This window comes from Sebastes fasciatus, chromosome 6 (assembly GCF_043250625.1).
Source record: "Sebastes fasciatus isolate fSebFas1 chromosome 6, fSebFas1.pri, whole genome shotgun sequence".
Lineage (NCBI taxonomy): Eukaryota > Metazoa > Chordata > Actinopteri > Perciformes > Sebastidae > Sebastes > Sebastes fasciatus.
In genome coordinates, this window is record NC_133800.1 from 1,597,849 (window position 1) to 1,622,848 (window position 25,000).

The 25,000-nt window shown below is 39.3% G+C and overlaps 3 protein-coding genes across 7 annotated transcripts in view; 2 read left to right on the top strand and 1 right to left on the bottom strand.

Moving 5' to 3' along the window:
• The window catches only part of cux2b (cut-like homeobox 2b), a 118,649-nt gene extending 104,673 nt beyond the window's left edge, over positions 1-13,976 (bottom strand). The window contains exons 1-2 of one of the 5 annotated variants that reach the window (XM_074637069.1): positions 2,386-2,583; positions 2,022-2,180 (exon numbers count right to left, since the gene is read on the bottom strand). In XM_074637069.1, coding sequence (XP_074493170.1) covers positions 2,022-2,084 — 63 coding nt within the window. In that variant the 5' untranslated portion in view covers positions 2,085-2,180; positions 2,386-2,583. The other 4 variants (XM_074637072.1, XM_074637068.1, XM_074637071.1 and 1 more) reach the window with 4 other exon arrangements.
• Positions 11,323-14,193, top strand: myl2b (myosin, light chain 2b, regulatory, cardiac, slow). Its single transcript, XM_074637079.1, has 7 exons — positions 11,323-11,426; positions 12,727-12,816; positions 12,904-12,979; positions 13,339-13,443; positions 13,562-13,640; positions 13,717-13,765; positions 13,857-14,193. The coding sequence occupies exons 1-7, from the start codon at positions 11,424-11,426 to the stop codon at positions 13,959-13,961; spliced, it is 507 nt and encodes a 168-aa protein (XP_074493180.1). The 5' UTR covers positions 11,323-11,423; the 3' UTR covers positions 13,962-14,193.
• Positions 14,194-15,736: 1,543 nt separating this feature from the next.
• The window catches only part of LOC141768756 (serine/threonine-protein phosphatase PP1-gamma catalytic subunit A), a 16,515-nt gene continuing 7,251 nt past the window's right edge, over positions 15,737-25,000 (top strand). Inside the window, exon 1 of the mRNA XM_074637093.1 lies at positions 15,737-16,155. Within this exon, the coding sequence (XP_074493194.1) occupies positions 16,101-16,155 (55 nt within the window). The 5' untranslated portion in view covers positions 15,737-16,100. The remainder of the gene's footprint in view (positions 16,156-25,000) is intronic.

The following is a 25,000-nucleotide window of genomic DNA, read 5'->3' on the forward strand; positions in this document are numbered from 1 at the left end:
CATGTAGAGGAGAGGAGAGGACCGGGGAGGAGAGAGGAGAGGACCGGGGAGGACACAGCCCCCCCGGCCGAGCAGCCCTCTGCGGCTCCATGTAGAGGAGAGGACCGGGGAGGAGAGGACAGGACCAGGGTGGAGAGGAGGGGACCGGTGAGGAGAGGAGGCAACCGGGGAGGAGAGAGGAGAGGACCGGGAAGGAGAGGAGGGGAACGGGGAGGAGAGAGGAGAGGACCGGGGAGGAGAGAGGACCGGGGTGGAGAGAGGAGAGGACCGGGGAGGAGAGGAGAGGACCGGGGAGGAGAGAGGACCGGGGTGGAGAGAGGAAAGGACCGGGGAGGAGAGGAGAGAACGAGGGGGAGAGAGGAGAGTACCGGGGAGAAGAGGAGAGAGAAGAGGACGAGGGGGAGAGAGGAGAGGACCGGGGAGAAGAGGAGACAGGAGAGGACTAAGGGGAGAGAGGAGAGGACCGGGAAGAAGAGGAGAGAGGAGAGGACTAGGGGGAAAGAGGAGAGGACTAGGGGGAGAGAGATGAGGATGAGGGGGAGAGAGGAGAGGACCGGGGAGAAGAGGAGAGAGGAGAGGACGAGGGGGAGTGGACACTAGCTTCCCGACCTCTTCTCTATTTTTACTCTCACAAACACCAGCGTTTATCCGTCAGCATGGAGGGCTATTATATTATAATATTATTATATTATTATATTATAATATAATAATATTATTATATTATTATATTATAATATTATTATATTATTATATTATAATATTATAATATTATAATATTATAATGCAGACACCTTCCAGCTCCACGGGTTCAACTGCCTACAGGCTCCTATATTATAACATATATACTATATATCTAATAATAACGGTACACGTGTTATTAAGGCTGTGACATCAAGAAACATGAGACAGAACCTGGTACCAGTCCAGAGACAGTACCAGTCCAGAGCCAGTACCTGGTACCAGTCCACAGCCAGTACCTGGTACCAGTCCAGAGACAGTACCTGGTACCAGTCCAGAGACAGTAACTGGTACCAGTCCAGAGACAGTACCAGTCCAGAGACAGTACCTTGTACCAGTCCAGAGACAGTACCAGTCCACAGCCAGTACCTGGTACCAGTGCAGAGACAGTACCTGGTACCAGTCCAGAGCCAGTACCTGGTACCAGTCCAGAGACAGTACCTGGTACCAGTCCAGAGACAGTACCTGGTACCAGTCCATACCTGGTACCAGTCCAGAGACAGTACCTGGTACCAGTCCATACCTGGTACCAGTCCAGAGCCAGTACCTGGTACCAGTCCAAAGACAGTACCTGGTACCAGTCCAGAATCAGTACCTGGTACCACTCGAGCCGTCTTTTAACTATCACTTCCGTCTCTAAATGTCCACTAATGGAGAATCTAATGTCCTCATTAACACAATATTAACACAATGTCTGCAGAATAAACTTTACTAAGCACAAAGACAACTTCCCAGCATGCAAACTGTTCAAGACACAGACTCATCATACTATGATGATGAATAATAGTAATAATAATAGTGATAGTAATGGTACTATATCCTACTGAGAGATGCAGCAGCGCGACGGCCGTCGACAGTAGCCGAATAAAAGCAGCTTTAGCCGGGTAAAAAGTTCCGCTGAGCGTCCAGCAGCAGCGGCACACATTCACACTGAGGACGCATTAAAAGTTTCCGTTCCTACCGGCAGCCCTCCGCCGCTCGGTGCGGGTGATAACCGGGAGAAAGCGTGAGAAAGCCCCGGTAAACAGCAGTGCTGTCCGCGGTGCTGATCCCAGATCGGTGTGGCTAGCTGAGGCTGCGCTGCTGCTGCTGCTCGGTCGCTCCACCGCGGATCAATGATTGAACTGAACAAAGGCAGAACACAGATCAATTTCTAATAACTATCAATGCAAACAGCGCTACCGCTCGGTCCACAGCCTCCAGAACCGAGCCAGCACCCAGCCGAGTCCGGTACCAACACAGCCCGCTGACAAGCAGCGCAGAGAGGAGAGGATAGCACTAACCTGGAGCCGCCGGAGATCAAATTTCTTCCAATATTCAAACATCGATCCTACATCGGCGGCCATCTTGGGGGATATTGAGGAGGTTTTTTCAGCGGCTGCAATAAATATGTGGGCTGGATTCCCCCCGTTAACCCACGGTGTTTACCGGCTCCGGTCCCACTTTTAGAAGAGATAGAAACAAGCCGTTAACCCACGGTGTTTACCGGCTCCGGTCCCACTTTAGAAAGAAAAAAACAAAACCGGTTAACCCTCTGCGTTTACCGGCACCGGTCCCACTTTAAAAAGAAAGAAACAACCCGTTAACCCACGGTGTTTACCGGCTCCGGTCCCACTTTAAGAAGATAGAAACAACCCGTTAACCCACCGCGTTTACCGGCTCCGGTCCCACTTTAAGAAGAAAACATTAACCGGAGCCAGTTAGAGGAGTCAGCCGACATGTTTCAGAGGAACTAAAGTAGAGGAGATATAGATTATATTATATGATAATATATGATATTATATTATATTATATTCAGTTGAAGTGAACGAAAGTAGAGAGCAGTGTGTCCCTGCCTCCGTCCCGTTACCATTAACCGCTCTATTACAGCGGATTTAGCTCCGGTAAAGTTATCAATAGTGACGTAAAGTCCCGGTTGATCAATAGAGTCTGAGGAGGAAGATGAAGATGATCAGCGGAGTTCAGGGAACTCTGACAAGAAGACTTTTCTCTACTTTTTACAGTGTTTACTACACGACAGACAGAGGGTTGGTTCACAAAGTAGTCCATCCCATAATAATAACCCTAATAAATACCCCTAATATTAGAGGGTTATTATCCCTAATATTAGAGGGTTAATACCCCTAATATTAAAGGGTTAATAACCCTAATATTAGAGGTGTAACATCGCTAATATTAGAGGGTTAACACCCCTAATATTAGAGGGTTAATATCACTAATATTAGAGGGTTAATACCCCTAATATTAAAGGGTTAATAACCCTAATATTAGAGGGTTAATACCCCTAATATTAGAGGGTTATTATCCCTAATATTAGAGGGTTAATACCCCTAATATTAAAGGGTTAATAACCCTAATATTAGAGGTGTAACATCGCTAATATTAGAGGGTTAACACCCCTAATATTAGAGGGTTAATATCCCTAATATTAGAGGGTTAATACCCCTAATATTAAAGGGTTAATAACCCTAATATTAGAGGGTTAATACCCCTAATATTAGAGGGTTAATATCCCTAATATTAGAGGGGCAAAATCCCTAATATTAGAGGGTTATTATCCCTAATATTAGAGGGGTAACATCCCTAATATCAGGAGGGTTAATATCCCTAATATTAGAGGGTTAATATCCCTAATATCAGGAGGGTTAACATCCCTAACATTAGAGGGTTAATAACCTTAATATTAGAGGGGTAACATCCCTAATATTAGAGGGTTATTATCCCTAATATTAGAGGGGTTAACATTCCTAATATTAGAGGGTTATTATCCCTAATATTAGAGGGTTAATAACCCTAATATTAGAGGGGTAACATCCCTAATATCAGGAGGGTTAATATCCCTAATATTAGAGGGTTAATATCCCTAATATCAGGAGGGTTAACATCCCTAATATTAGAGGGTTAATAACCTTAATATTAGAGGGGTAACATCCCTAATATTAGAGGGTTATTATCCCTAATATTAGAGGGGTTAACATTCCTAATATTAGAGGGTTATTATCCCTAATATTAGAGGGGTTAATATTCCTAATATTAGAGGGTTAATAACCCTAATATTAGAGGTTTATTATCCCTAATATTAGAGGGTTAATATCCCTAATATTAGAGGGTTAATACCCCTAATATTAGAGGGTTAATACCCCTAATATTAAAGGGTTAATAACCCTAATATTAGAGGTGTAACATCCCTAATATTAGAGGTGTAACATCCCTAATATTAGAGGGTTAATACCCCTAATATTAGAGGGTTATTATCCCTAATATTAGAGGGTTAATACCCCTAATATTAAAGGGTTAATAACCTTAATATTAGAGGTGTAACATCGCTAATATTAGAGGGTTAATACCCCTAATATTAGAGGGTTAATATCCCTAATATTAGAGGGGTAACATCCCTAATATTAGAGGGTTATTATCCCTAATATTAGAGTGGTAACATCCCTAATATTAGAGGGTTAATATCCCTAATATCAGGAGGGTTAATATCCCTAATATTAGAGGGTTAATAACCTTAATATTAGAGGGGTAACATCCCTAATATTAGAGGGTTATTATCCCTAATATTAGAGGGGTTAACATCCCTAATATTAGAGGGTTAATAACCCTAATATTAGAGGTTTATTATCCCTAATATTTGAGGGGTAACATCCCTAATATTAGAGGGTTAATAACCCTAATATTAGAGGGGTTAATATCCCTAATATAAAAGGGGTTAATATCCCTAATATTAGAGGGTTATTATCCCTAATATTAGAGGGTTATTATCCCTAATATTAGAGGGTTATTATCCCTAATATTATAGAGTTATTATCCCTAATATTAGAGGGGTTAATAACCCTAATATTAGTGGGTTAATAACCCTAATATTAGAGGGGTTAATATCCCTAATATTAGAGGGGTAATACCCCTAATATTAGAGGGTTAATAACCCTTATATTAGAGGGTTAATATCCCTAATATTAGAGGGTTAATAACCCTAATATTAGAGGGTTAATAACCCTAATATTAGAGGGGTTAATATCCCTAATATTAGAAGGTTAATAACCCTATTATTAGAGGGGTTAGTATCCCTAATATTAGAGGGTTAATAACCCTAATATTAGAGGGGTTATTATCCCTAATATTAGAGGGTTATTATCCCTAATATTAGAGGGTTAATACCCCTAATATTAGGAGGGTTAATATCCCTAATTTAGAGGGTTAATAACCCTAATATTAGAGGGTTAATAACCCTAATATTAGAGGGTTAATACCCCTAATATTAGAGGGTCAATACCCCTAATATTAGAGGATTATAGGGCTGGACATTCACATATTACTCCACATGTGTCTCTGTGTGTAAATATCTGAATTTAAGTATTTCAAAGGGAACTAAATGAACGTAAATATTGTTAATATTAATATACTGTAAAGTTCATTATTTCAATCATCTTTTAAATTGCTAAGTATTAATCACAATTATTAAAGTAGCCTATAGTCTTTTTACATTATTTTGTTAAAACCCATTTGATTATATTTCATATTTTATATGTAGTGATTATATTTATATTTCTTTGGATCAGTTTGAATAGATGAGTCTGTGTGACTGTTGATTATTTAAAGTTTGGTTTAATTGTGCATTCATATTAATATAACATAATAAGACCATAAACATGTTGCTTTTAGGTTGGAACAAAAACAATTATTCTTAATAATGAAAATAATAAAATGATTATTTTCATTAATAAGCATCATTGTAAGCAGATATAAACGGTCCCATGTTGGACTTAGGAGGAGGAGGAGGATGTGCTCTTTGTCTTCATACAGTAGGTTAACTGGTTCCTGTGGTCAGGACCAGCTCCTGGACCAGCTGCTCCCCCTGCTGACACCACCGGGTTAGAGGAACCAGCACTGTGTGGTTCCCTCCATTCATTAGACCCTCTTATCACTGAGGGAAAGTACAGGACCCATCAGAACCCATCAGAACCCATCAGAACCAGTGCTTGCGTCCACGTTCCACCTCCAGCCTCACAGATCCTCCAGCCCAAATACAGTATGAGAATCAAATAATATCCTCCCGGGTCATATTTTTAGCTCTGCCATAGACAAACACCTGAGGGGAACGAGGGGCAAGCTTATTAAAAGTTTTGCTTATTGCATTTTATTTGTGGCTCTAGGGAGAGGCTAAAATACAGGATTCAAATATAATAAGGAAGATATGATGAAGAAGAAAACCTGAATTCACAACTGATATACAGAAGACACATTCTGGTTTCTACAACTCATGAAATATGGACAGGAATATTTTGGAAATATAGCAAATCTGTCCTCAGTTTGGTTTTGTTGAACTCCTTTCTGAGTGTATATATATATATAAATATATACTGCATACTGTATATATAAAATACTATATTTTATAATAATATATAATACTTGAGTGAAGGATGTGAGCAGTAGACAACACACTCTGTAATGAGATCATTGTCTCCAGTGGAGGGGTTAAAGGTCAGGGTGGAGCTCAGAACCAGAACCGACAGGACACACTGCTCTCTCAGCTGAACCTTTGACCTTGTCTCCTGACTAGAGGGGTTAAAGGTCAGGATGAAGCTCTAGACCAGGGAAAACAAGACACACTGCTCTCTCAGCTGAACCTTTGACTTTGTCTCCTGTCTCCAGTGGAGGGGTTAAAGGTCAGGGTGAAGCTCTAGACCAGAACCGACAGGACACACTGCTCTCTCAGCTGAACCTTTGACCTTGTCTCATGTCTCCAGTGGAAAGGTTAAAGGTCAGGGTGAAGCTCTAGACCAGAACCGACAGGACACACTGCTCTCTCAGCTGAACCTTTGACCTTGTCTAATGTCTCCAGTGGAGGGGTTAAAGGTCAGGGTGGAGCTCTGGACCAGGACAAACAGGACACACTGCTCTCTTAGCTGAACCTTTGACCTCGTCTCCAGACTCCAGTGGAGGGGTTAAAGGTCAGGGGAAAGCTCTGGACCAGGACAAACAGGACACACTGCTCTCTCAGCTGAACCTTTGACCTGGTCACAGTAAAAAGCCTCCGCTCCAGCAGAGTGTTTGTCATAGCAGACATTCTCAGATGCTGATAGGAACGCTGTGTTCTGGCTTTATACGGGGACGTACAGCGCCCAGTCTCTGTGGCTCTGTGGGGACCCAGGTGGGACCTAAACCCACAATCTGCTCCTCCAGAGGCTGATGCTTTGTCTGGCGGGCCCCTCAATCCACATCTGGCCTCATGAAAATGAGTCTCATGGCCTCAATCAGTTCTGTACTAGTGAATAATATGTTGACCTCCGATTCACCGCTGTCATCAACAAAGCACCGCGGGCCTCTTCGGCTTCATCTGAAAACCCATGCATGCTTCCTTAATACGAGGACTGAGCACACAGGAGGGAAACTCTCCAGAGCCAGAACATCACTGTTTGGATGACTGTTTTTCATGTGAAGAACGGCGGGTCAGCATCTGTATGAAACAGTGGAGCTAATGAAACGGCGTTTTGTTGATGAGTGATGGAAGCTTCTGTTTGGTTGTTTGTTTGGTGATTTTATGGTGCTGAAAAGCCCCACCTAGAAACCACCCCCGTTCTACATCATCTCATTGTATAACTACTATTAGAGCCCTTCTCTCTTTATGTATATATATATATATATATATATATATATATATATATATATATTTATATTTACTACTATTAGAGCCCTTCTCTCTTGTTGTATATATATATATATATATATACTGTGTATATATTCCAAAGACTTTCTAGCACTGATACTCTGGCAGTAATCCCTTTACTTTGTGTGTAAATGTTTTAAAAATGTTGGTTACCTTTTCTTCAATTATTACCTTGGTTACCATAGCAACCTTTATTTAACCAAACAAGTGGGTTAAAACAAAATTGAATGATGGTCTGCCAAAATGTGAAAGGTCTCTGTTTAGACTGAGCAGGTTCTGGTGTGTAACAACATCCCTTATTATAACTGTTAGCAGGTTAAAAGACTATAACCTAACTCTGACCCAGGCTAGAAGACTATAACCTAACCCTAACCCAGGTTAGAGGACTATAACCTAACTCTGACCCAGGTTATAAGACCAGAACCTAACCCTAACCCAGGTTAGAAGACTTAAACCTAACTCTAACCCAGGTTAGAAGACTATAACCTAACCCTAACCCAGGTTAGAAGACTATAACCTAACCATAACCCAGGTTAGAGGACTATAACCTAACTCTAACCTAGGTTAGAGGACTATAACCTAACTCTAACCCAGGTTAGAAGACTATAACCTAACCCTAACCCAGGTTAGGCGACTATAACCTAACCCTAACCCAGGTTAGAGGACTATAACCTAACCCTAACCCAGGTTAGAGGACTATAACCTAACTCTAACCCAGGTTAGAAGACTATAACCTAACCCTAACCCAGGTTAGAATACTATAACCTAACCATAACCCAGGTTAGAAGACTATAACCTAACCCTAACCCAGGTTAGAGGACTATAACCTAACCCTAACCCAGGTTAGAAGACTATAACCTAACCATAATCCAGGTTAGAAGACTATAACCTAACCATAACCCAGGTTAGAAGACTATAACCTAACCATAACCTAGGTTAGAAGACTATAACCTAACCCTAACCCAGGTTAGAGGACTATAACCTAACCCTAACCCAGGTTAGAAGACTATAACCTAACCATAATCCAGGTTAGAAGACTATAACCTAACCCTAACCCAGGTTAGAAGACTATAACCTAACCATAACCCAGGTTAGAAGACTATAACCTAACCCTAACCCAGGTTAGAGGACTATAACCTAACCCTAACCCAGGTTAGAAGACTATAACCTAACCCTAACCCAGGTTAGAGGACTATAACCTAACCCTAACCCAGGTTAGAAGACTATAACCTAACTCTAACCTAGGTTAGAGGACTATAACCTAACTCTAACCCAGGTTAGAAGACTATAACCTAACCCTAACCCAGGTTAGAGGACTATAACCTAACCCTAACCCAGGTTAGAAGACTATAACCTAACCATAATCCAGGTTAGAAGATTTAAACCTAACCCTAACCCAGGTTAGAAGACTACAACCTAACTCTAACCCAGGTTAGTCCCCGTACCCTCCTACATTCAGCTACATCATGCCCTAGGGCGCTCTCTCCCTTCTGCTCCCTGCAGGCACCCCGGACCAGAGGTTGGAGTGGTGCTCCTGGATGACTGTCAGCCTGAAACACACCACATCTACACAAACCGCAAAGCAACGTAATACAGTCACAAAAAATGGAAAACATAGCCACCAGTACTTACCAGTCAGATATTGCCAATGGCGGAGTAGAGAACCAAACTGACACCCACAGGAGCCTCCCCCCTACTCCATCTTCACGTGAGAACATTCATGGGTCGTCCTCCTCTGAATCCCTCCCCCTGCTCCAAAGACAAATAAGTCACCCATCAGTACTTGTCTGTACCGATGAAGGTAACTATGCATCTGCACTTTGACTGTATTAAGAGGAATATTTTTGCTGGGTGGGTGATTAGTGGACCAGATGAAGGTTTATTAAAATATTCATTAGAAAATGTAATAATGTCTTGCAATTTTTATGAATAGAAATCATAATCAACATAATGAAATACCTCATTTGATGATTTTATTGGAACTAACTGTAATTACTCCTGAGTCTTTGTTTAAAACCCGATGATGGGGCCACAGATGTCCAGCAGAACCAGAACCAGTGAGCTGATGATCAGATTATAGCTGGTAGAGTTTAGATGCTGAATGCTGTGTGTTGCTATAGCACTACCCACTGGACAAGAGAGGGAAGTGAACGGTCAAAGACACACCGGCAGAGTCTGCAGTGTAGAAAACATGACCTGTACTGAATATTACAGCTGTTTAAAAAACTTGAATAGAACAAAATTCAAATGATCACTATGAAAGCTATATTTCACTATTTCTCCATCCAAGTAACCAAGTAAGAGAAGTCCTAAAAAGTACCTTTGTGACACTTAAAGATCTCCTCCAGATGTTTTAAGGCAAATAATATACTTATTATTATAATAATTATCACTAGAATAATGATTTCTGCCTGATGTGGCTTGTAAAAAACTCTTAAAATCACATTTATTCCGTCAGTCTGATTGAAACGATCTGTGAATATTCTAATATTGTTCACTTCCAGAGTCGAACTACTGGACACAAGATGTCTCTTACTTCCCTATAAAGTCCATTCTGAGCAGCAGCATACTGGACCACCGACCAAGACTGGTCTCCGCACTAGCTGTGATGTCATGAATCCTGCTCGTACTTGCGAATGTTAACGTGACATTTAAGGTTTCCTCAGCTCGGACATCCAGGTGGAGCTCAAACATCCAGGTGAAGCTCAGACATCCAGGTGAAGCTCAAATATCCAGGTGAAGCTCAAACATCCAGGTGAAGCTCAGACATCCAGGTGGAGCTCAAACATCCAGGTGAAGCTCAGACATCGAGGTGAAGCTCAAATATCCAGGTGAAGCTCAAACATCCAGGTGAAGCTCAAACATCCAGGTGAAGCTCAAATATCCAGGTGAAGCTCAAACATCCAGGTGGAGCTCAAACATCCAGGTGAAGCTCAGACATCCAGGTGAAGCTCAAACATCCAGGTGAAGCTCAGACATCCAGGTGGAGCTCAAACATCCAGGTGAAGCTCAGACATCCAGGTGGAGCTCAAACATCCAGGTGAAGCTCAGACATCCAGGTGAAGCTCAAATATCCAGGTGAAGCTCAAACATCCAGGTGAAGCTCAAACATCCAGGTGAAGCTCAAATATCCAGGTGAAGCTCAAACATCCAGGTGGAGCTCAGACATCCAGGTGAAGCTCAGACATCCAGGTGAAGCTCAAACATCCAGGTGAAGCTCAGACATCCAGGTGAAGCTCAACCATAATTTAAACTGTGAATGTGTGATGTTTGAGGCTGGACAGGAAACAACTAATAAATTACATGTTAGCAGTAAATTCATATTTGGGATTAGACTGGATTTATGTTGCCTTGTATTATGACAGAAACCCCTTCACAGAGGTGTATTATATATTACATTATATTATATGATATTATGTATGAAACAGTATGTGGTTGAGGACACACAGAGTGCAACATTGTCAGCTTCATTTAAAAGGAAAGTGTCCAACATTGTTGTTGATGAAACACATCATGTGAACAGTGTTTACAGCATGCTGTTTATATCTAATACTGGAGCTAACAGTTCCCTTTACTGTGCTACTGAGAAAAGAGCCCCCATCAGAACGTGGTTCTGGTCCCTGCGGACCACTAACAGGACAGCTGGCTGATGGATCCCATCAAGTGCAACTGTCAGTCACAAACAACTGTCCTTCCTGAGCCGGAGCTATGTGCTGGTGTTATTCCTGGGTCTCAGTAATGGGCTGCGTGTGTGTTTGGCTATTATCCCTAAATCTCATGAACTCTGACTATGAGGCTGCTGCTGCTGGTCTTCTTTACCTGGACCCTGACTAAACAAGGCCTGGACTATTTATAGCCCATAAGCATGGCCCATGATGTAGAGAGAGGGTCGCTATATCTAGCCTGGCGCTGCGGTGTGGCGCTCCATCATTTAGCAGCGAGGGTACCGCTCCGTCCTCATCATCTGCTCCGTCCTCATCATCAGCTCCGTCCTCATCATCAGCTCCACTGAGACATGGTGAGTGGGCAAACATCTCATTTACTCACTAAAGTACCTGCAGACTGTTCTGTTTCTGTTATATATTTATATCATATACTGGCATGTTTGGATGAATTATACATCTTGTTCTTCTCATACCAATGATAATGAATCAATATAACCCATGGCAATATGCTCATACTGAATACAGATCATCAATAGGACAGCACTTCGGTGTCCTATTGATGATCAGGGCCTATTGATTATTTCTGTCTACCAAATTAGTAAAGAAAAAAATCCTATATGAACTGATAATTGTAGCATGGAGAGGTGAACGGGGGAGAAGAAAGAGGAGATGAGGAAGACAAGGGAAGGGGAGGAGATCAGAGAAGAGTAGAGTGAATGAGAGGAGGAGACATGAGAGGAGAGGAGAGGAGAGTAGTGGAAACAAGGAGAGGAGAGGAGAAAGGAGGAGTAGGAGCAACAGGTCCAGGTCCAGGTTCAGGTCCAGGTCCAGGTCCAGGTCCAGGTCCAGGTCCAGGTCCAGGTCCAGGTCCAGGTCCAGGTCCAGGTCCAGGTCCAGGTCAGGAATAAGTGAGTGCATCATTTCTGTTGGTACCATCACATCCTGCCTCCCATCCCACGATTGCATGAATCCTCTTAAAATAAAATAAAGAAATAATTGGAGCTGAGCGCCGCCAGAGGTCCCGTTCATGAGATATACAAGTGCTCCAAAGCTAATCCACAACAAGGGTTAGACAGCAGCTGTCGAGAGGCCCGTGAATCTGAGCAACATGATGTCATCGCGCTGCATTCCCTCGCACTGTTTTCACAGTTCCTTGGCAGTCATGTAAATAGCGGCACATAATCCTCGCCTCCCAGGGATTTCTGATCAAACAGGGCTCAGTGCAGCATCCTGTCACCACCCGGGTCCTATAGAATAATCCCCTGTGTGATACTGGGACTGTGGGAGAGCGGCCAGCGGACCACACCCTCCCAGGCTTAGTCTGCATTCTCTCTAAACTTCACTAAATATTTCCACAACATGCTGACAGTGGTGTAATCCCTCCTAATGACACCCGTGGCCCGGTATAAACCTTGCCCCCACTCTCGGTAAATTTGCTGATCATTGGCTGGTTATCACACGTGTCACAGTAACAGTGATAATGAGTGAAGCTGAAGCAGAGAGCCAGGTGATGATCACGCCATTAGTCCTGGATCTGAAGCAGAAAGCCAGGTGATGATCACGCCATTAGTCCTGGATCTGAAGCAGAGAGCCAGGTGATGATCACGCCATTAGTCCTTGATCTGATTAGAGCGTCACTGTCAAACTCTGCAGGCACCCAAGAAAGCCAAGAAGAGAGCAGAGGGAGGCAGCTCCAATGTGTTCTCCATGTTTGAACAGGCCCAGATCCAGGAGTTCAAAGAAGTCAGTGCTCTCTCTCTCTCCAGATGTTTTCTTTCACATTCAGTGTGACAGCGTGTCTCCCAGCGAGTAACCATACCACCTCTGCAGGCTTTCACCATCATGGATCAGAACAGAGACGGTTTCATTGACAAGAATGACCTAAGAGACACATTTGCAGCGCTAGGTAGGACCACCTCTTTATGTGTCTGTGTGTCTGTGTCGTGTCGTGAGGGTTCCACCTCGTCACATTTCATATCAGAGTAGCAGCTGTGGAGGACACCACTTTGATAATCAGTTTCTCTCTGACAGCTCCAGCTTCTCACATGTGAGCTTTTCTTTGTCTCCTGTAATGTAAACTGAATATCTTTGTTGAGACTAAACCAGCAGTAAGGGGACGTCACCTTAGCTCTCTGGGATATTATGATGATTGAATCAAAGATTCATCAATCAATGGAGACGATAATGGTCCGATTGATCAGCAATGAAAACACTGGTCAGTTGCAGCTCTAAATTCTTCTCCTCCTTCTCCGCCTTTCTCTCTAGGCCGGCTAAACGTCAAGCAAGAAGAGATTGATGAGATGCTGAAGGAGGCACCGGGGCCGATTAATTTCACAGTCTTTCTCACCATGTTTGGAGAGAAACTGAAAGGTGAGGGGTTGTTTTGCATAGTCCAGAGCTTGACTGGAACAACTGACATTGATTTCAGGACCACAGCATTGGAAAAATATGTTTATCTTTGTTCAGAGCTGCTACTGTTGGTGTTTAGGTGCTGACCCGGAGGAGACCATCCTCAACGCTTTCAAAGTGTTTGACCCGGAGGGGAAGGGAACGTTAAAGAAAGACTAGTGAGTAACGGTGTGCTGCTGTGTTGTTGGTGAGGTGATCGTCCTGTGTGCTCATCAGCGCTGCTCGTCTTTACAGTGTGACGGAGATGTTGACCACCCAGGCAGACCGGTTCTCCCCTGAAGAGGTCAGAGCTCCACCTCACACACTGTGGTGTTATTGAAGATGTTACTCACTCCAAATATGAGCCTTCTTTTTCGCTTACCTCATGCCCACAGATGGAACAGATGTTTGCAGCATTCCCACCAGATGTAGCAGGAAACCTCGACTACAAGAACCTGGTCTACATCATCACGCACGGTGAAGAGAAAGACCAGGAGTAGGTGATCCCTCTGGAGAGTGGCTCATCGTGGTTGAGACTACAGCAGAAACACAAAGTCAAACATTCATTCACATCAATCACATTATTTTACTTTCATGTGTCAATGAAGTATTCACTCAGTCATTATAGTGCGTATATTTATTACTACACTATGTACATGTGATCTCTTGATACATAGAAAATAAACGTTTCTGAGACAACAGAAATAAAGTGTTAAATGTGTTTTGACATTACATGATGTGAGATATATGTTTACTGAATGAATGAGTGAAGGATCACAGGCAGTAGCACTGAAGAAGATCATCATATGAAATTCTGATGGTGTGGCATATTTCCACATGAGGATATTTCCTCCCTGTGAGGAGGATGTTAGCTCACCCCAGTGTGATAAACAACCATCACTCTTCTACATGGGCTCCGTTTCTGAGTGTCTGAACGTCCTATAGTTGCAGTAGAAAAGGCTGTTTCAGTCGTGATATTTAAACAGCTGGATAAAGTCATTTAGGTTTTAGTCCAGTGCTGACTGATAAGTTCCTCTCATTAACCAGCAACCGCATCCCAGCTGCACCAAGCTACAGTGATTTCAAAGATAGTACAGGAACCTTTTCATCTTCACACTGTTTTAAATGTTTCTTTAACTTTGACCTTGGAAGATTAAAATACATATGTATTATTATTATTATTATTATTATTATTATTATTATTATTATTATTATTATTATTATTATTATTGCAACCAAAACAACCTCCATCAGCTCATTTTTGATGAAAATCAGTATACCATTACTTTCTGATAACGGTAACCCTAATCTGTAATTAAAGTTAACAGTGCAACTTAGTTTAATCTTGTATGAAATTAAAAATGTCTTACATTCGTTGAAGGGAAATGTCTTTTTTGCCAGACATGAGGACTACATTCACCAACTGAAAACAGCTAAATATGAGCAGGACCTGTATGAATATAATATATTATAACATGTAAACAGAAGAGAGCTCTACTGCTGTTGTGTTCTCCATCATCTGATCAGTGGTCAGTTAACACGCTGTAGGGCTCGTCTTCTCAACATATACATGCTGTCAACTGTCCCTGTGTACCCCTAATTACTGCATAATTACCTGGTAAATACATTTCCAGTACTATGTTTTTACTAATACAACTAACTATATTACTGCTTAGGCCTTATCAATATTTGAATTGCTGTATAATGACCCTGTAATAAGCTCTGTAATAAGTCTCTTCTAATGCCACCAACTCACTGTAAAAAACTAAATGTGCTCTTTTCAGGTGAGCTGCTTCTGTTCATGCATCAAGTATAATCTGCGTTTTAATTTGATATATTGTGTTATTGTAAAATACTGGTCAACTGAACAGTAATGCACTTCATACAGATGTGTTGTTGGTGTTAGTAGGCTACCTTCACTAAACTTTTGGTTGATTTCAAATGCTTTACTGCACCTAACATTATGTACTAGCTGTTTGGCTCCAATAGAATAATACAAATGCAATTATGATGTTTTAAAATATTGCAGTCTAGCATTATTCTTAATTAGGGCCATGAATTAACAACTGTAGAAATAGCATACTAAACCTTGATCTTTCATTTATTATTATAGAGTGGTTCCTGAAGACTGATGCTGTTAATAATACTAATAATACTAATACTACTACTACTACTACTAATAATAATAATAATAATAATAATCTAAATGGGTTAAAGAGTCGTTGTCCCTCCAGTCCAGCAGGGGGCAGCACCGCAGCTAACAGCTAACAGCTAACAGCTAGCAGCAGCCTCCTTGAAGCAGCTGGCTAGCTCTAGCTGTACCGTTAGCTGTACAAGGTGCGGCACAGAACAACAGCATCGCTAGCTAACAGCTAGTGCGGTTGACGTTTATTTTTTTAACCCTTGTTTTTTAGCAAAAGCCAACATTGGATGTAGATTTTTTTAAACTGCGATGTCTCAGTAGCTTATTAGATTGTCCGAAGTGTCAACGAGCAGCTCAACAGAAACAGGGTCACAGCAACATCTTCAACGAAGCTAACTGTAGCTACCTGATGCTAGGAGAGCTAGCGGGCTAGCTGTCAAAAGAGTGTTAACCTGTAGACCTGCTTTACACTGATTCTATAAACGGCAGCGCTGCGATGGCTGATGTGGACAAGCTCAACATAGACAGTATCATCCAACGTCTCCTAGAAGGTGAGGACCCGATGACATACTACTGACGTTATCTAGAGCTACATCATTACTGAAATACTACTGACGTTATCTAGAGCTACATCATTACTGTAATAATACTGACGTTATCTAGAGCTACATCATTACTGAAATACTACTGACGTTATCTAGAGCTACATCATTACTGTAATACTACTGACGTTATCTAGAGCTACATCATTACTGAAATACTACTGACGTTATCTAGAGCTACATCATTACTGAAATACTACTGACGTTATCTAGAGCTACATCATTACTGAAATACTACTGACGTTATCTAGAGCTACATCATTACTGTAATACTACTGACGTTATCTAGAGCTACATCATTACTGAAATACTACTGACGTTATCTAGAGCTACATCATTACTGAAATACTACTGACGTTATCTAGAGCTAACAGCTACATCATTACTGTAATACTACTGACGTTATCTAGAGCTACATCATTACTGTAATAATACTGACGTTATCTAGAGCTACATCATTACTGTAATACTACTGAAGTTATCTAGAGCTACATCATTACTGTAATACTACTGACGTTATCTAGAGCTGCATCATTACTGAAATACTACTGACGTTATCTAGAGCTACATCATTACTGTAATACTACTGAAGTTATCTAGAGCTACATCATTACTGTAATACTACTGAAGTTATCTAGAGCTACATCATTACTGAAATACTACTGAAGTTATCTAGAGCTACATCATTACTGTAATACTACTGAAGTTATCTAGAGCTACATCATTACTGAAATACTACTGACGTTATCTAGAGCTACATCATTACTGAAATACTACTGACGTTATCTAGAGCTACATCATTACTGTAATACTACTGACGTTATCTAGAGCTACATCATTACTGAAATACTACTGACGTTATCTAGAGCTACATCATTACTGAAATACTACTGACGTTATCTAGAGCTACATCATTACTGAAATACTACTGACCTTATCTAGAGCTACACCATTACTGTAATACTACTGACGTTATCTAGAGCTACATCATTACTGAAATACTACTGACCTTATCTAGAGCTAACAGCTACATCATTACTGTAATACTACTGACGTTATCTAGAGCTACATCATTACTGTAATACTACTGACGTTATCTAGAGCTACATCATTACTGAAATACTACTGACGTTATCTAGAGCTACATCATTACTGAAATACTACTGACGTTATCTAGAGCTACATCATTACTGAAATACTACTGACCTTATCTAGAGCTACATCATTACTGTAATACTACTGACGTTATCTAGAGCTAACAGCTACATCATTACTGTAATACTACTGACGTTATCTAGAGCTACATCATTACTGAAATACTACTGACGTTATCTAGAGCTAGCTGCATCATTACTGTAATACTACTGAAGTTATCTAGAGCTACATCATTACTGAAATACTACTGACGTTATCTAGAGCTACATCATTACTGTAATACTACTGACGTTATCTAGAGCTACATCATTACTGAAATACTACTGACGTTATCTAGAGCTACATCATTACTGTAATACTACTGACGTTATCTAGAGCTACATCATTACTGTAATACTACTGACGTTATCTAGAGCTACATCATTACTGAAATACTACTGACGTTATCTAGAGCTACATCATTACTGAAATACTACTGACGTTATCTAGAGCTACATCATTACTGAAATACTACTGACGTTATCTAGAGCTACATCATTACTGAAATACTACTGACGTTATCTAGAGCTACATCATTACTGTAATACTACTGACGTTATCTAGAGCTACATCATTACTGTAATACTACTGACGTTATCTAGAGCTACATCATTACTGAAATACTACTGACGTTATCTAGAGCTAACAGCTACATCATTACTGTAATACTACTGACGTTATCTAGAGCTACATCATTACTGTAATAATACTGACGTTATCTAGAGCTACATCATTACTGTAATACTACTGAAGTTATCTAGAGCTACATCATTACTGTAATACTACTGAAGTTATCTAGAGCTACATCATTACTGTAATACTACTGACGTTATCTAGAGCTAGCTGCATCATTACTGAAATACTACTGACGTTATCTAGAGCTACATCATTACTGTAATACTACTGAAGTTATCTAGAGCTACATCATTACTGTAATACTACTGAAGTTATCTAGAGCTACATCATTACTGAAATACTACTGACGTTATCTAGAGCTACATCATTACTGTAATACTACTGAAGTTATCTAGAGCTAGCTGCATCATTACTGAAATACTACTGAAGTTATCTAGAGCTACATCATTACTGTAATACTACTGAAGTTATCTAGAGCTACATCATTACTGAAATACTACTGACGTTATCTAGAGCTACATCATTACTGAAATACTACTGACGTTATCTAGAGCTACATCATTACTGTAATACTACTGACGTTATCTAGAGCTACATCATTACTGAAATACTACTGACGTTATCTAGAGCTACATCATTACTGAAATACTACTGACCTTATCTAGAGCTACACCATTACTGTAATACTACTGACGTTATCTAGAGCTACATCATTACTGAAATACTACTGACGTTATCTAGAGCTAACAGCTACATCATTACTGTAATACTACTGACGTTATCTAGAGCTAACAGCTACATCATTACTGTAATACTACTGACGTTATCTAGAGCTACATCATTACTGTAATAATACTGACGTTATCTAGAGCTACATCATTACTGTAATACTACTGAAGTTATCTAGAGCTACATCATTACTGTAATACTACTGACGTTATCTAGAGCTGCATCATTACTGAAATACTACTGACGTTATCTAGAGCTACATCATTACTGTAATACTACTGAAGTTATCTAGAGCTACATCATTACTGTAATACTACTGAAGTTATCTAGAGCTACATCATTACTGAAATACTACTGAAGTTATCTAGAGCTACATCATTACTGTAATACTACTGAAGTTATCTAGAGCTACATCATTACTGAAATACTACTGACGTTATCTAGAGCTACATCATTACTGAAATACTACTGACGTTATCTAGAGCTACATCATTACTGTAATACTACTGACGTTATCTAGAGCTACATCATTACTGAAATACTACTGACGTTATCTAGAGCTACATCATTACTGAAATACTACTGACGTTATCTAGAGCTACATCATTACTGAAATACTACTGACCTTATCTAGAGCTACACCATTACTGTAATACTACTGACGTTATCTAGAGCTACATCATTACTGAAATACTACTGACCTTATCTAGAGCTAACAGCTACATCATTACTGTAATACTACTGACGTTATCTAGAGCTACATCATTACTGTAATACTACTGACGTTATCTAGAGCTACATCATTACTGAAATACTACTGACGTTATCTAGAGCTACATCATTACTGAAATACTACTGACGTTATCTAGAGCTACATCATTACTGAAATACTACTGACCTTATCTAGAGCTACATCATTACTGTAATACTACTGACGTTATCTAGAGCTAACAGCTACATCATTACTGTAATACTACTGACGTTATCTAGAGCTACATCATTACTGAAATACTACTGACGTTATCTAGAGCTAGCTGCATCATTACTGTAATACTACTGAAGTTATCTAGAGCTACATCATTACTGAAATACTACTGACGTTATCTAGAGCTACATCATTACTGTAATACTACTGACGTTATCTAGAGCTACATCATTACTGAAATACTACTGACGTTATCTAGAGCTACATCATTACTGTAATACTACTGACGTTATCTAGAGCTACATCATTACTGTAATACTACTGACGTTATCTAGAGCTACATCATTACTGAAATACTACTGACGTTATCTAGAGCTACATCATTACTGAAATACTACTGACGTTATCTAGAGCTACATCATTACTGAAATACTACTGACGTTATCTAGAGCTACATCATTACTGAAATACTACTGACGTTATCTAGAGCTACATCATTACTGTAATACTACTGACGTTATCTAGAGCTACATCATTACTGTAATACTACTGACGTTATCTAGAGCTACATCATTACTGTAATAATACTGACGTTATCTAGAGCTAGATCATTACTGAAATACTACTGACCTTATCTAGAGCTACATCATTACTGTAATACTGACGTTATCTAGAGCTACATCATTACTGAAATACTACTGACGTTATCTAGAGCTAACAGCTACATCATTACTGTAATACTACTGACGTTATCTAGAGCTACATCATTACTGAAATACTACTGACGTTATCTAGAGCTACATCATTACTGTAATACTACTGAAGTTATCTAGAGCTACATCATTACTGAAATACTACTGACGTTATCTAGAGCTACATCATTACTGTAATACTACTGACGTTATCTAGAGCTACATCATTACTGTAATAATACTGACGTTATCTAGAGCTAGATCATTACTGAAATACTACTGACCTTATCTAGAGCTACATCATTACTGTAATACTGACGTTATCTAGAGCTACATCATTACTGAAATACTACTGACGTTATCTAGAGCTAACAGCTACATCATTACTGTAATACTACTGACGTTATCTAGAGCTACATCATTACTGAAATACTACTGACGTTATCTAGAGCTACATCATTACTGTAATACTACTGAAGTTATCTAGAGCTACATCATTACTGAAATACTACTGACGTTATCTAGAGCTACATCATTACTGTAATACTACTGAAGTTATCTAGAGCTACATCATTACTGAAATACTACTGACGTTATCTAGAGCTACATCATTACTGAAATACTACTGACGTTATCTAGAGCTAACAGCTACATCATTACTGTAATACTACTGACGTTATCTAGAGCTGCATCATTACTGTAATACTACTGACGTTATCTAGAGCTACATCATTACTGAAATGCTACTGACGTTATCTAGAGCTACATCATTACTGAAATGCTACTGACGTTATCTAGAGCTACATCATTACTGAAATGCTACTGACGTTATCTAGAGCTACATCATTACTGAAATACTACTGACCTTATCTAGAGCTACATCATTACTGAAATACTACTGACGTTATCTAGAGCTACATCATTACTGTAATAATACTGACGTTATCTAGAGCTACATCATTACTGTAATACTACTGAAGTTATCTAGAGCTACATCATTACTGTAATACTACTGAAGTTATCTAGAGCTACATCATTACTGTAATACTACTGACGTTATCTAGAGCTAGCTGCATCATTACTGAAATACTACTGACGTTATCTAGAGCTACATCATTACTGTAATACTACTGAAGTTATCTAGAGCTACATCATTACTGTAATACTACTGAAGTTATCTAGAGCTACATCATTACTGAAATACTACTGACGTTATCTAGAGCTACATCATTACTGTAATACTACTGAAGTTATCTAGAGCTAGCTGCATCATTACTGAAATACTACTGAAGTTATCTAGAGCTACATCATTACTGTAATACTACTGAAGTTATCTAGAGCTACATCATTACTGAAATACTACTGACGTTATCTAGAGCTACATCATTACTGAAATACTACTGACGTTATCTAGAGCTACATCATTACTGTAATACTACTGACGTTATCTAGAGCTACATCATTACTGAAATACTACTGACGTTATCTAGAGCTACATCATTACTGAAATACTACTGACGTTATCTAGAGCTACATCATTACTGAAATACTACTGACGTTATCTAGAGCTACATCATTACTGAAATACTACTGACGTTATCTAGAGCTACATCATTACTGTAATACTACTGACGTTATCTAGAGCTACATCATTACTGTAATAATACTGACGTTATCTAGAGCTACATCATTACTGTAATACTACTGAAGTTATCTAGAGCTACATCATTACTGTAATACTACTGAAGTTATCTAGAGCTACATCATTACTGAAATACTACTGACGTTATCTAGAGCTACATCATTACTGTAATACTACTGAAGTTATCTAGAGCTAGCTGCATCATTACTGTAATACTACTGAAGTTATCTAGAGCTACATCATTACTGAAATACTACTGACGTTATCTAGAGCTACATCATTACTGTAATACTTTTGACGTTATCTAGAGCTACATCATTACTGAAATACTACTGACGTTATCTAGAGCTACATCATTACTGTAATACTACTGACGTTATCTAGAGCTACATCATTACTGAAATACTACTGACGTTATCTAGAGCTACATCATTACTGAAATACTACTGACGTTATCTAGAGCTACATCATTACTGTAATACTGACGTTATCTAGAGCTACATCATTACTGAAATACTACTGACGTTATCTAGAGCTAACAGCTACATCATTACTGTAATACTACTGACGTTATCTAGAGCTACATCATTACTGAAATACTACTGACGTTATCTAGAGCTACATCATTACTGTAATACTACTGAAGTTATCTAGAGCTACATCATTACTGAAATACTACTGACGTTATCTAGAGCTACATCATTACTGTAATACTACTGAAGTTATCTAGAGCTACATCATTACTGAAATACTACTGACGTTATCTAGAGCTACATCATTACTGAAATACTACTGACGTTATCTAGAGCTAACAGCTACATCATTACTGTAATACTACTGACGTTATCTAGAGCTACATCATTACTGTAATAATACTGACGTTATCTAGAGCTACATCATTACTGTAATACTACTGAAGTTATCTAGAGCTACATCATTACTGTAATACTACTGACGTTATCTAGAGCTAGCTGCATCATTACTGAAATACTACTGACGTTATCTAGAGCTACATCATTACTGTAATACTACTGAAGTTATCTAGAGCTACATCATTACTGTAATACTACTGAAGTTATCTAGAGCTACATCATTACTGAAATACTACTGACGTTATCTAGAGCTACATCATTACTGTAATACTACTGAAGTTATCTAGAGCTAGCTGCATCATTACTGAAATACTACTGAAGTTATCTAGAGCTACATCATTACTGTAATACTACTGAAGTTATCTAGAGCTACATCATTACTGAAATACTACTGACGTTATCTAGAGCTACATCATTACTGAAATACTACTGACGTTATCTAGAGCTACATCATTACTGTAATACTACTGACGTTATCTAGAGCTACATCATTACTGAAATACTACTGACGTTATCTAGAGCTACATCATTACTGAAATACTACTGACCTTATCTAGAGCTACACCATTACTGTAATACTACTGACGTTATCTAGAGCTACATCATTACTGAAATACTACTGACCTTATCTAGAGCTAACAGCTACATCATTACTGTAATACTACTGACGTTATCTAGAGCTACATCATTACTGTAATACTACTGACGTTATCTAGAGCTACATCATTACTGAAATACTACTGACGTTATCTAGAGCTACATCATTACTGAAATACTACTGACGTTATCTAGAGCTACATCATTACTGAAATACTACTGACCTTATCTAGAGCTACATCATTACTGTAATACTACTGACGTTATCTAGAGCTAACAGCTACATCATTACTGTAATACTACTGACGTTATCTAGAGCTACATCATTACTGTAATACTACTGACGTTATCTAGAGCTACATCATTACTGTAATACTACTGATGTTATCTAGAGCTACATCATTACTGTAATACTGACGTTATCTAGAGCTACATCATTACTGAAATACTACTGACCTTATCTAGAGCTACATCATTACTGAAATACTACTGACCTTATCTAGAGCTACATCATTACTGAAATACTACTGACGTTATCTAGAGCTACATCATTACTGAAATACTACTGACGTTATCGAGAGCTACATCATTACTGAAATACTACTGACGTTATCTAGAGCTACATCATTACTGAAATACTACTGACCTTATCTAGAGCTACACCATTACTGAAATACTACTGGCGTTATCTAGAGCTACATCATTACTGTAATACTACTGACGTTATCTAGAGCTACATCATTACTGTAATACTACTGACGTTATCTAGAGCTGCACCATTACTGAAATACTACTGACGTTATCTAGAGCTACATCATTACTGAAATACTACTGACGTTATCTAGAGCTACATCATTACTGTAATACTACTGACGTTATCTAGAGCTACATCATTACTGTAATACTACTGACGTTATCTAGAGCTACATCATTACTGTAATACTACTGACGTTATCTAGAGCTACATCATTACTGAAATACTACTGACCTTATCTAGAGCTACATCATTACTGTAATACTGACGTTATCTAGAGCTACATCATTACTGTAATACTACTGACGTTATCTAGAGCTACATCATTACTGTAATACTACTGACGTTATCTAGAGCTACATCATTACTGTAATAATACTGACGTTATCTAGAGCTACATCATTACTGAAATACTACTGACCTTATCTAGAGCTACATCATTACTGTAATACTGACGTTATCTAGAGCTACATCATTACTGTAATACTGACGTTATCTAGAGCTACATCATTACTGTAAATTGGCGTTATCTAGAGCTAACAGCTACATCATTACTGTAATACTACTGACGTTATCTAGAGCTACATCATTACTGTAATACTACTGACGTTATCTAGAGCTGCACCATTACTGAAATACTACTGACGTTATCTAGAGCTACATCATTACTGAAATACTACTGACGTTATCTAGAGCTACATCATTACTGTAATAATACTGACGTTATCTAGAGCTACATCATTACTGAAATAC